The sequence below is a fragment of the Synchiropus splendidus genome, chromosome 3 (genome assembly GCF_027744825.2).
Source record: "Synchiropus splendidus isolate RoL2022-P1 chromosome 3, RoL_Sspl_1.0, whole genome shotgun sequence".
NCBI lineage: Eukaryota > Metazoa > Chordata > Actinopteri > Syngnathiformes > Callionymidae > Synchiropus > Synchiropus splendidus.
The window spans coordinates 9,681,882-9,695,884 of record NC_071336.1 but is presented as its reverse complement, the minus strand read 5'-3'; the positions used below and the strand labels follow the sequence as shown (position 1 = coordinate 9,695,884).

The window sequence follows — 14,003 nt, the reverse complement described above, 5'->3', positions numbered from 1 at the left end:
CAATATTAAGGCAGCAGGATGAGGAAAATGTAAACATTGAATTGTGCCTATTTTGGAAACTTTTTTTTTCCCCAGAAAATGACCAGTTGCACTTCACATACACTCTAGCATCATTACTTGCATAACATCTTTGCTTTCCCTCAAATCTTTTTACCTTTACTCAAATTTACAAAATTCTACAAAGTCACTGAAGGTCAACACTTTACCTTAAGAAAATATGTTTTGTTCTATTTGGTCGTAGGACAAAAATGACTCCCAAGATCTGGATTGTGTGATTTAGCTGTGACACACTAACACACTTTGTCTAACAATATTACGACATTTAAAACGAGAATAGATAGATAGATAGAAAGATAGATAGATAGATACTTTATTGATCTCCGAAGAGAAATTCCCAATATAACTAAACAATTGTTTACTGAATTTGACAAATACCAGGGTGAAACGATCCATGATGCCCATTTCGGGTATGTCAACACCCACTACATGGTCTAGTTTAGTGAACTGTTTTTGGCTAATTATTTTCTATGAAAGCATAATCGTGCCAAAAAACGTGTGGCACTATAAGTCAAGCTGGTGGTCGGTAGGATCATTTTGCCTTCTCCTGTGGATGACAAGACGGTCTTAACTCAGGCTCAGTCTCCATCCATCTTAGCTACAGCGTGAAAAATATTCATACATTCATAATTTTTTCCTCTTTTCATCGTGTTGACCCGCTTGTGGTAGCTTTACAATGGACTCACTTAAACCATTAATCAATATCCCTTATCGCCTCTAACCCAGCAGGATTTCACTTTCATCGATCACTGCTCCCCCATTATCCCTCCACCCTCCTGGTTCCTCCCTCAGTGTTTGTCAGCCATTTTAGAACTGGTCCTCCACTTCTGTCTCCCGCTAAGCTCAAACTCCATAATGAAGAGGAAAAGAAAAACAACAAAAAAGCCGAACTTTCTTCCGAGCAGCATCTCTTTTCTACCTTCCATCCTGTTTTCTTTCATCATCCTCCCCCTCCACCTTCCCTCCTCTCCGCTCCTCTGGCACACAACCTCTTTATAGCCCATCTCACCATGCTGCGATAATTAGTCAGCACTAAAATAATACAGCCGCCAGAAAACAACAAGAGCTGAGGGCTTATCCCCACAGGGAGGGCTGGAGGAGAGGAGGAGAGGGAGGGAAGTCGTGTCAGCCCAAATTCGGATGGTTGCCCGCTTGATAGTGAAAGTGTTAGGTAGCCAGGTGATTGTTGACCCTGTGGCTCTCGGTGCTGTAAGCCCGCATGGAGAGGGGATTTGGAGGGCAGGATGGTAAACATGCTCCATCCGCTCCCGGGCGCTTTCACTTTAGGGAACCTTAAGTGTTTTGGGCAGTGAAATCCAGATCTCATTTCTATCCGGATGAATTTCAGTTTGAATTCAAATGATTAATGTAGGATTATGGATGTCTCTTCTGAGGGTGCTCCCTGTTTTTCCCGCTCATCCATAGTCATAAGCCCGAGATGGACAGATGAAGCAAGATTGTGGATATAAGCGGATGACGCGAGCCCTTCACAGTGGTAGGGCTCTGATTTTGAAAACAGGCCACTTGGACCAAGGAACTTGTGGTGGACTTAGAGCATAAGAATCACTGCTATGATGAACGGTAGCAGCGACTTCAGTCAGAGACTCAACACCACCCGGACCAGGACTGAACATTTATCTGGCTTCTTTCTGCGAATGGCAATTAGACACTATAACAGTGTGGAATGCACAAGGGACTTGTTTATAGTCCCGTGTGAATGACTCTTCGAACATAAAGCCAAGTTGCGCAACAGAGCGCTTACACTCATGAGACTTGAAGCTCAGCATCAAGCAAGATGTTTAGTGTCTCGGCACTTGCATGATGGGAAGAATCCTGGTTTGTGACTTGTTTGAGGAGAGCTGGTGGAAGCCTCTGGGGAGGACGGTAGTCTAGGCCTCTTTGGCTACTTTGGCTGCTTCCTTATGCAACTTGATCATGGAGAAGTGGAAGAAAAGATTATTTTCTTTTTTGCAATTAATCATTGCTGGGTTATTTTTAAGTTACGTGCAGAGCTTAAAAAATTACTTTGTGTCATTTTGGTAATTAAGATAAAGAACTTTAAGATAAAGAATGAGAGTTTTAAAGCAACTTCAGATAAACTCTTCTTGCTACAATTCAAAACTGCAACTTACAGTATTTGGTCGTGCTGTGTTAAGGCCCATGTATGCTTCCTTTATGTACACAATTGTAAATGTATGTTTCAAATGACGATGTTGCCATCAATGATCACATGCTTCCATGCGTTGGTATCGCTGTTCAGCAATATATCCACCAGGGGGAGCAGCCCAGAGTTAGCAAATATGTTTAGCATAAATGCCTTTAGGGTTTCAGTATGTTTCCCAACTATAAATGACAATAATAGCAGGATTATGGCATTAATATTTTGTTTTAACACTATTATCTTTTGCCTTCTTTACAGCTGGGACAACGTACATCTTCGGGAGAGGCGGAGCCCTCATCACATATACCTGGCCACCCAATGACCGGCCGAGCACACGGGCAGACCGGCTGGCAGTGGGCTTCAGCACACAGCTGAAGGAAGCTATTCTGGTCAGAGTAGAAAGTGCCAAGGGACTGGGAGATTACCTGGAGCTGCACATAGTAAGAACATTCCTGCTTCTTTTTCTTTGTGAAGCCCAAAGAAATAAACCATATATATATATATATATATATATATATATATATATATATATATATATATATATATATATATATATATATATATATATATATATATATATATATATATATATATGCGTTCACATTAGTCTGACAGAGTTACACAATTGAAATTCATTCATAATCTACGATTGAATCCTGCTGCAGACATAATTTTACGCTTTCTGATTTTGTCCCCGAATTAAATTTGTTTAGGTCCATTGACACTTCTACATCTACATGTCTGGGCTGTTAATGGTATCCTCGTGTGCCCCTTTCAAGGCCGCTATTGTACTCCAGCTAGATTCAAATAACAAAAGTAAAAAACGGTTCTTACAGTATTTGTTGAATTTACTTGATGCTGAACGATGCCACATTCACGATACTCCAACTGTGCGATAGCAGTGAATGAAATGTGCTTCTCTTTTTTTCTGTACTTTATCACCACACATTTTCCAGCCATCAAATGGAATTACAAGAAATAGTTGGCACCACAGCTCAGTATTTCCAGAGGTCTGACGCTACAGACTGCTGTACACATGCTGTGAGATATTCTCCTTCAATGAATTGCCTTTTTTATTCTGCATGTTGTCGTGCAGTGCTGGAGGTGAAAGTTGAACTAGAGTGTTGAGCACTTCAACTCCACATGCTTCCCTGTCCCTGTCAAAGCAGCAATTAACTTCATCGCTGTAATTACTGCGTTCCAACCCAAGGTCAGGGGTGAGCACCTTTACTGGTAACTTTCCACCACATTTAAGGCCCAGTGGGCGGTTGGGCGTCCAGTCGAGTGGCACTAATTGTCTTGTTGACCCCATTTTAGTGTACTTGAAACAACAGGGGCAGATCGCGTGGGTCGAGGGTAATTCAGACGTTCGCAGATAAATAAATATTATGACACCTTAAGAGGCGGAATGACGGTCGTCACCGTCGAATGGAAGCGTTTATTGAAAAACCAATTGGAGCTAAAAGCCTGACACAACACCTCGCCAAAAAGTGGATTTTTATTTACAGCGATTGTCTGGGTGTGCTGTCTGGTATCCAGTCCCATGAATTGCATCTGCTTCAGGATACATCATTGTCTGTCAAGTTGAATCGCTCATGTACTTTTTAGGTAGAGTCACCTTTTTCTACTGCGTCCCTGCTTTAAATAAAGGTCAAGGTGGATTGAGCCATCAGTCAGTTGGCCAACTGGTATTCTCCATTCCATGAATGTCTGTGGGACCACGCACAAAGTTGCCCATCGGCCGAATGGAAGGTCCTGTTATCTGAAATAGATCTGCTTTCAGTCTGTGCCTGAGGTGTGTGCACTGATCATTGGTCTGGCTGGAGAAAAAGGTTTGAAAGAAATTGGATGAGATGTTGAAAATAATGAAGCTGCTGGGCTGTAGATTTCTGAGAACCATTAACGCCATTTATAGGACATTTTTTACGATGGGAATTAATGTGAAATGGCAACTGCTAACTCATATCAACGTCCTAGCCCATCTGCAGTTGTCCATAACTGTACTGTAACTCAACAGCTCCTGCAGTTCCCTGCCTTGAAATCCTTATTGTAGTCGTGTGCCATTGCTCATAATGTATCTCCTTGTTTTGTAGCTTAAAAAAACAACTCTGTTTTACAGCTGGATCTTTGAATGCATGTGTCACCCTCAAGCAGTGATACTGAAAGATTAGAATGATTTAAATAAATACTTGGTGTACCTTCCGCTTCAGTGTGAAGCAAATCCAGAAAAATATTCTGTTTATAAACACTATTTTCAAACATAAATGAATCAATAAAACAAATTCATGAGAATTGTGTGAAAGGATTGATTTGATATTTTGCAGTCAGGATGAATGAAGCCTCTTTACAGCTGAAGATGTTGCTGCTGTCTTTAACTGTCTGCTAACCTGGATTGCAGTTTAAACGTGAAGCTATTTTACCGCTTGACTGGGTCCAGAAGGCCTCCCATCAGGTGAGATGATCTGGGACCTTGGTCCCCGAGTTCTCAGGTCTAATTTGCTACTACCACTCTCCACCAAGAGCGACAGACATAATTAACAGGACCCAAACACCCAACATGGGCTGAAAAGAGTCATTTAAGGGGGTGACTCAGGAGGAACGGCAGCAAATGAAATGTAATTGCAGTGGGAGCTGAGGAGCCGGGGCCGGTGAGCAGCAGGCGCGTGTGCGCAGCAGAAAGGCAGGGAAACACGGAATGATTCAAGCCCGACATTAGGGAAGGAGGGAGTTAATGGCACAGCAGAGAGAGACTGTGAACCTGAAAGATTGACTGAACGACAGGCTGAGATAAGCTCAGGCACCTGTGAGTCGGAATAAGAAATTGACGTTCAGGTAAATCCTAAAACAAGTTCAATATGAGACTCCTTTTTCCTGCCTTTAAAGAAGTCATCAATACTCCTATTTGCTTGTTTGGACTGAAAACAAATGAAGCTGACAGAGGGGTTTGATTTAAGATAGCCACAGTGTTCTCCTCCGGAACCTCTGAGGGCCATTCTTTGTCAAACTTTACGGTGAGGGTTGTTTCTCTCACCCCTATAGATCAGAACAGTGCAAATCAATTTTCTTTGTCGATGCGATTGTGGATGAGAAGATCTGTTGACTGGTTTTTCACTTTTTCCGCTGGCGTGTTGCAGACGGTCAATTCTTACACAACATTCTATCGCCATTCAGTCACTGCACTACACGCGAACCTCAATTGATACTTGGAAGGCTCTAATATCTTGTTAAATTGGACTTTTCATTGTCTTCCATGATTCTTGAACTATTCTCCGTAGTGGATCTGTGGACACAGAGGGGACACTTCCACTGTGGGAGTGGCAAAGTGACAAAGCTAACGCTTTAGATTTGGAAACATACAGTATATAAAGCATGACTTAATCATTTTGTCAACATATGTTTGATTTGTAAGTTGAAAGTGTATCACACAAAGAGCTTCACGGTCAGAGGAAGTGGCAGCAACACAGATCATATAAGTGGTATGAACAGTTTTAAACTTGAGTTTTTCAATTCTAATATAAAAAGATGAGGAAGTTAGTTGCAGCAGTCAACAAATCATCACAAAGAAGAAAAAACAACTCACACTGGGCCATAAGTTGCATTGATATGGGAAATGTATTTTACAAAACCAGTTGCATGAAGCAGTAACTCTGTCCTTTGTATTCATTGCTCCCGGCAGGACATGAAACGGAACATAACCAATTTAAAAGTGAGTCAACTGAGAAACAAGGAAGCAAAAGGAGGGATTCTAGACATTTTTTGCATTGATGACAGTGAAATTACAGGGTTTTACTGTTGAGATATTAATAGCTATCCTTCATCTGCAGCTGCTCTCACATCTCATCAGGTGTCCGAACTCTAGTCCTGTGAGCACAAGTAGTGTTCCAGTCATTATAACATTTCTCATGTCCATTTCGATGATAGGGGTCGTGTTGTCCTTGTTGTGATGCTTTGTATTTAGGGCCTCTGTGGTGTGGCAGAGTCAATATTATCAGCACACATCACGGATGTTACATCATGGTGATGTTACATATGGTCATGTCGGTCTGTGTGAAATAACATTTAAGACATTGTGACATTTTTATTGTGATGTTTAAAAGGCTGTGACTTACAGTCCGGTGAATATGGTTTATCTGTAGCGTGTCCATCATCCTCTGTATTCGTCACTTATACACACATGTCGAACAATTCCAGATAAGTCTGTGAATGATCTCTGAATAGAATGAATGTAAAATTAATTACCAGATTTCCATATATTCAAAGAAAAAGCCATGAGAAATTCATAGCAATCAGACGGGGAAATAAGGGTCGACCCTTCTGCTGAATCTTTCCATTTCAAACGACTGCAGATTCATTTTGGCTGATGGATGAAGCGACATGTCAATGCAGTTGCATAAGATTTCTTTCCTGTGGTTCATTGAAATCGGCTGTAATCCTCTGTTCCCATTTTCTTCAGCATCCAATGCAATTCATTGAAGGACTGCATGATGTTGAACTCTTGAGTTTGTGTAGTGCATCTTGTACTGCTGAGTCAGGTCAAGGTACACGGGCAGCAGTGACGAGAAACACACTTGATAAAACATCGAGGATGAAAACTCCAATTGAGAGCAGGTCACTGCGCTGAGTTCCTTTTAAAATAGTTGACCCCCTCATAGGTAAAGAGGCCAGGCATCCTCCAGAAACTCGCAGTACAAGTGCTTTGCATAGAAAGTGGAATCACGCATCCCTGGTTAGCATAGCAGCCGTTTCTTACTTGTAATGCCACATCTCTTATGCAAACTGTCGACGTCGACAAATGCGGATGTGGCTGAGCACAGCTGATAATGTGCCACCAATATGTGACGGCCATTTTTATCTGCGCTGAACCCGCCGTCACCTCGTGAACTCCCCCTCTTCCACTTTCATGCCACTCTGCCGCCTCTCAGCCTGCCCATTCACCTGCGACATCACTCGCCTCATCGTGCTGACACCCTGTCATCAGAATGGGAGAGTGCTGCTGAATCAGCTGTCTGAAGTCGCAGTTCACTTTAGCGAGAGGAAAAAGAACACACCATATCCCCACTAGACCTTGCCGCTAATTAAAAACTGGGGGCGTGTCTGACAGAACTGAAAACTTTCCAGCTGACATTTTCAGAGTTGCAGATGGGGAAAAAAAATGGTTTGAAATCCATTGTCTGGAAAATGCCAACTGAATGAATCACAGCAGGACTGTGACTGTGTTACTGTTGGGCTGCGATATTTGAGTCCAGAAAGTACTGTGTATCATCCCAGGTGTGAGAAGTGTACAAGACAGGTCCGTTCACTCAGTGGAAGGCATCGGAATCAACCGGAGACCAAAACATCCCGCACAACTCTCTGAGAGTCGGTGGAACTAACTAAGCCTTTCGGATGAGTTGTGTAACACTTTCACACAAGCTAAATCATCCCAGCCACCGCATTTGTTTGTTTGTTTTTTCAATCCAGGGACACCAAACTTTAGCCCGAAACCTGGAGCCACTAGTCTGAGAGTCACCCTACCTGACCCTATGTCGATACCAGACAGTTTTCATAGTGACCCAGACAATAGACTTTTGTATAGACTGTCACTGTCTGAGTTGCATTTGTCACGTTAATCTAGAAGGCACATGGGCAACATGTTTGACATGAAGAATCGAAACATCCAAGTCACTGTTATTTATTTCATGTACAGCTTTAATTCGATTAATAGTCGCTCTATGGTATTTTCTCATTTATAATACTCAACTTAGTAGTTTTTAAACATATTCAGAAAGTTGGTACATTTAATAGTTGATATTACTTTTATTAGTCAGAATGACCTGAATCGTGTTGTACTCAATCTCTTTTTTAAAAACAGTCTATTTTGAATGTTTGAATTTTGAAATTATGTTCACTATTGTGCTGTCGTACTGGATTTCTCTGTGTTTGTGTAATATAATGTTTTAAATTGTTGCATTTATTATGTGCAGAAATGTCTGTTTCTTCCGTCTTGTCTTGATTTAAAGTTGTCAGTCGACAACTCAGTTTATGACGTATGAACATGAATATAGTCATTATTAATGCAAATGCTTTTTTCTTCATGGGAGTTGTACACGGAAAAAGCGTATAGACTATGTTCATATGTACTTATATATAACTGACAACTTTCAGTCAAAACACAGGAAAGAAGAAACAAACCATCTGTTTTCAAAAGCAAAATACATCATTTTAAAGCATTGTATTACTTAATGCACAAAAACAACAGTCAAATTGAGAGAAAAAAAGAGTATTATAATAGACAGCTTGATAATAGACGTATGATATCAAGATTCAAATAGTGTTTTTAAAAAGTAGATGAAAAGACTTAAAAAGGACATCAAACCTAAATGACTCTAGGTTCAAGTAATTCTGGTATCGTATTGATAAATAAAAGTCAGATCAACATCAAAGTTTTTCTCAGCTGCTTGCTGTTTGAAACTAACCTTGATGTAAGTTGAGAATAGCATCACACATATGAGCTAAGGTCGGAGATCAGGCACCAACATTTACTATATATGTATAAATGTAGCGATAAGAACTGGAGATGAGGTACAGGTAGGACACCAAGTATCATGTATCGTGATATTATTACAAGATAGTTATCAGATCAACTGATAATGAATGTGATTGACAGCAGGAAAAAGGATTTAGCATCACCATAGTTTTGCCCAAATAGTAATCCCATCTTATTTGCTTTGACAATGGGTCAAGAGGCAATAAAAGCGGGGCCTTGTACTACACCTTCAATCCAAACGATTCACTGCCATCTGGGAAACTAAAAATAAATAATAATAACGCGACAACACACACTTCACACAGTGCGAAGACTTAAACTGAGGAGTATCTCCCCAGTTGGTCTGACATCTTGTTTGTCCTGGCTGGATCGATCTGGAAAATCTCCAATGGGAGTCCTTCAACTATCAGAGAGGCTGTTCTGTTCTTGAATCAAACACACATGAACTAGGGTTTTGGCAGAGGATTTGAGGAAAGGCATCACCAAACCTAAACTCATGTGAGGTGAATAGCCAAATTCATTCTCCAAGGAGTAGAAGTGGTTGGTGTTAAATTGTTGCTCACAGGAAACTTCATCCGTCGTCTCCGATGCTTCTGAGTTAGATATGTAACAGTTCTGCTCCATCTGAACCTATCGAGCATTTCAACATTAATCTCTGTCACCTGATCCGTGAAGACTCTGGATTTATTTAAAGGTGCATCCGTGCGTTATTATCACTGCAGCTCTTTGCCACATATTTGCACGAATTGCATTAGCTTACATTTCTGTGCTTTCATCTGTGGCGGTTTGCCCTCCAGTGCCACTAGTCTTTTATGGGATTTCAGCAGTGTTGAGACAAAATTGACATTTCAGAAGGAATCACGTGATTTTTTTCTTCTTTCTTCTTCTTTTTCTTATGACATTTACAGCATCGGGGCCTGCAGTGGTGAGGATAAAGACATGTACAGTGCTCGTGATTGATTTTAGAAGATAGATGTCCTTGTCGGACCTTGGCATCGCAGTGTTCACCAGGGAAGACTGCTTAAGTACAAATATGAAATGGCCTATAGATTACTGTTCTCAGGGAGGTGTTTGGAAGAAAAGGTGCTTATCATTTTGGCCAGCTGCCTTATGGTACATAGTGATAGGTTGACTTCCAACCCCATATTGCTTGCAGAAACAACTCATTTGGAAGGTGACAAAGTGTACCACAGCATTGAATTGAAACAAGCAAGATGCCCTTGCCAAGTCCCCCTGAACATTCTCACTACTAGGGCATCAATAGCATGACTTAGCTAAAAGCTAACGCTAACCTCTGTCCTTTATTTTACATGACGTCCCTACCCACGGTATCAGGAAACACAGGGGAAGGTGAAATGTGTTTCAATAGCTGATTTCAGTGTCAAACGGGATGGAACGATTCCACGTGTGGATAGTCACTATTTAACGCCTAAGGGGTGAGAATGTGTTGCCCTAATAACAATGGGTGAGATCTAAAGTCTGATTATCTTTTTTTTTTTTTTTTTTTAAGCTAGCGCCCGGTTCAACAAAAAAAAAAAAAAAAAAAAAAAAAAAAACACCCTTATGACACAGTGGGAATTAATTGAATTATGGCTCAACTCCCTCACATGTGAGCTGAAGCAATTTTTCTTTCTTATTTTAATTCAACTTGGACCCTCTGCATGTAAAAGCACAGAATAGCAAAGTGCAAAAGTGTGCTATGCCCAGAGAGATGAGTCACTGATGGGAGGAAAAAAATATCAAATTTCCATAATGCTTGGGCAGATGGAAAGTTGCATCATTTTATGTGCACCTCTCAAGCGCCGACTTGTGCGCCTCTCAGTTGTTTTATTTTTTTTTTTTTGTCAGTAATCCTTTGAGATGTCGTGCTTGTATTTATAACGCTGTCGCTGGTCACGCTTGACAGCCATTATGTTTACAGCTGGCAGGTTGTCACATTAACTGCTGTGTGGGAAGTGTCTTTTCCACAGTTATGGGCTTGGACCGTGCTCAGCAAGTGTTTCCATCACTTTTTGTCCGCTCTTGGCTTTAAATAAGGGCAGTGTCTGATTACCCTGCGGGGAGCTATCCGTCACTGCAACGGCCTATTTTACCGGCATGAGATGGTCACGTTTCTTCATGCTGTCCCAACCCAAACAGGTCACTCAGACATTGCAGTGCAGCCGTCACTCTCCTAAACACTGGAGTCAGCTCTCTGCCTTTAAATCCTCTATAGCTGTATGTTTGAAAGGGTGCAGCTGAGTTATCTATCCTGTCTCCGTCAATCGCTCAAAATGTGAAAGTGCTCGCTGCTACAGCTCACTGTTGCACCATGCCTGATCAGGTTTAGCTCAAGGGATCAGATCGAGCTTTTACAGGGAAACGTCTGCACATATTGTTTAGGCTTTTTTTCTGTTTGTTTGGTAGTAACTGCATTTAAATGTTTCTAAGGTTTCAAATGACTCCCGATCTGGTGTTTAGCCATGCGCTGTGATGTGTCACATCACTCCCCCTAAGAACTTTGTACCTGGTATCTTTAACCAGTCTAAATGAATGGTGTGTGTGATCAGAGAAATGGGAGTGAATCAGGTTAGGTTCAGTGAGCTGCCCGTGTAATATCACACTAAAATGTAACCCATTGGGCTCAGCAGAGCCACGCTGACCTCACCAGTGTCCCCTTGCACATAGTATAGGTGAAGCATCGTGGCTTAAAGCAATTCTAAATACAGTGCCAAGGAATGTGATGTGACATACAGAGGGGCTACGATGATCGGTGGACTCTGGGTGTGTGAAGAACCTTCTGAGAACAGAAGGGAGCAGAGGGACGTTGGAATCAGATTCAAGCTGTTGATGATGGAGATAAAATTGTCATGCAGAGGCAAAGGCTTTCATCCTCACACATCACACCACGTTCTGAATTCAGATACAGTGACACATGCTTCACACATTTCTCACGTTTTCCTAACCACCGCCGATACACGTGTGCAAGGACGACTTCACTTGCCAGATGATTAGATCAGAGCCCACTTTGATGCATGCTCAGCCCCAATTTGCAAGGGCAGTCCTGCGCACCTCTCCACTGTGATTTCCTGTTCCTACCTTATTTATGCCTCCCAACCCACCCAACACCTTTCGCTTTCTTAAGTGGGTGTCACTTCCTCAAGCTAACCTCCTTCATCTTGTCAGTGGGGGGAAAAAAAGCCAAACACGCAGGGAGGGATGGAGGGATGAAGCGTGGAGAACAATGGCGGGTGGAAGAAAGAGGGGTCACTGCTTTGATGAATGCAGCTGCCCGGCAGAGGGGAGCGTGGGCCACCATCAGTAATGAGATCGGGTCTTTGTGGGCAGGGTCTCTCTCCTCGGCAGAGCAAAAGAGTGACAGCGTATCAATGAATCCTCCCGTTTCTATCACTCATTAATTGTTCCCGTATGTGGAGGGCGGTGGGGCGTGAGCGGGAGATGGGACAGATTTTCCCTGAGAGGTGTCATTATGAGCCGCTTCACTTTGGGTTTAACAGCTTGACCTTCTGATGAATCCCACCTTTTCCATATTCAAAGCTCCATCGAAGATGAGTCAATGAAGCCTTCTTAATGCGACCCTTGACGACATGATGTTTTTTTTTTTTGTTTTACTTATGAGATTTAAACTCAATGTATATATCTATGGCAGTGTGACCACCCACCTAATAGTGAAAATTGAGCGTGTCCAATGTTTCCCACCAAACCTCCCAGGAGCGTGCAATAATAGCTGGCTGAGGAGGAAGACAACCAATGGTTGCGGTCACTGATGACATGAAGAACATACAGTAGGTATGACTAGAGAGGATGCAGAGGATCTTTCTGAGGTTAAGATGACTGCTGGACATTGAATGCATGCAACAGATACTGGTAAGTTTCGTGGCATGACATGCGTCATGTGATGATGTGACTAGCACTGGATATTTTAGCCACAGTAACTACTGTTTGTAGGTGCTACAGAAGCTGCTTCCCTCATTAACCCCTTTAAATCCCAACTGACTTCTATTAAGTGGTGAAGGATAATTAGGAATCTGTCAAGAAATGAGTAAGTCAAATGAGCCTCTGCTTGTAGGATCGTGTTCTCTCGTCCTTTAACAGCCTGGAAGTCGATTCACTTTGCAGATCAATGAGGTATTGAGGAAGATTGTCTGTCTGACTTCAGCTCTACATGTAGCACTCACCAAGCAAAGGTTACCGATCATGGACCTGTATGCATGTTAGTGACAAAATGGCCATTTAGCGATCCATATGAAGCGTGATCTGCAGGCTCGAATTAGATGGTTTCTTTTCATCGGTCGAGGGTTGGACATATTCAACATCCTCACTATTGATTTTCAGTCATTAATGTCCAGTACGTCACTAATGGGATCATTATTTGAGGTACTGTCCTCTTGTGAGGGGATTATGTCCCTTCTTCCCTGCGTATATTATGGGTTGAATGTAGCATTTTCAATCCGAAATACAATATTACTTTGTGACAAATATTCAAATCACAAGGATGCCGTCTGACCAATAGACCTCCGAATGTCGTCATTTAATGCACAAAGTGAGGTGTTAATCTTTAGCGTGTACGCAGAGTTACTATTTTTTTTTTGTACTTTATTCATTCATATCAAGTTTAAGTTCATTGACATCATTTGTGGGTGCATTTCTGGAGAAGAGTGTTTGTAGTTTGGTAACCAGAGGACTTGATACAGTGGCTCTGCTGGGCTTCTGCAACCCTCTGCCCTCACTGTATTGCGGCAGAACGCTGATGCCAAGCATCGAGGGGCCAATTAATGTGCCTCAAACATCAGGTGCGTTTGCTTGTTTTCCTCAAATTCCCAACAGGAAGATGACCCCAGTGCATACAGATGACACCGTGAAGAGATTAATGGCATATTTCCACCAGCATCAGTGTTTTTATTTATTTATTTTTTCTGAATGTTGCTCAGTAGCAGGGGTTGGTCTCACTTCTCCACATCCATTATGCCGGTCCACCACATCTTTGGTGCCTCAACAGAGATCCTAAACAGTTGCACAGTTCCAATTCAGTTTATTTGGTTCAACTTCTGACAGTGGAAATGACTGACCAGTCTAAATTGGTGGAAACACGCATTTCAAATCTACACACGAGGCGTGTCTTGCAAAGACTGACGGAATAGGATGAATGGATGATCGGCATTAGAAGACGGGCTTTTCTTCTTTCTTCCCCCTTATCTGTGTTGAAGTTGCAGGGCCAAAGTAAAGAGGTCCAGACTTCCCTCCGTCTGGGCACCTTCT

General features: G+C 42.0%; 1 protein-coding gene across 18 annotated transcripts in view; it reads left to right on the top strand.

Moving 5' to 3' along the window:
• Positions 1-14,003, top strand: part of nrxn2b (neurexin 2b) — a 633,241-nt gene that overhangs the window by 510,459 nt on the left and 108,779 nt on the right. For all 18 annotated transcript variants that reach the window (XM_053860769.1, XM_053860768.1, XM_053860772.1 and 15 more), the window contains one exon: positions 2,477-2,658. In XM_053860769.1, the coding sequence (XP_053716744.1) occupies positions 2,477-2,658 (182 nt within the window). The remainder of the gene's footprint in view (positions 1-2,476; positions 2,659-14,003) is intronic.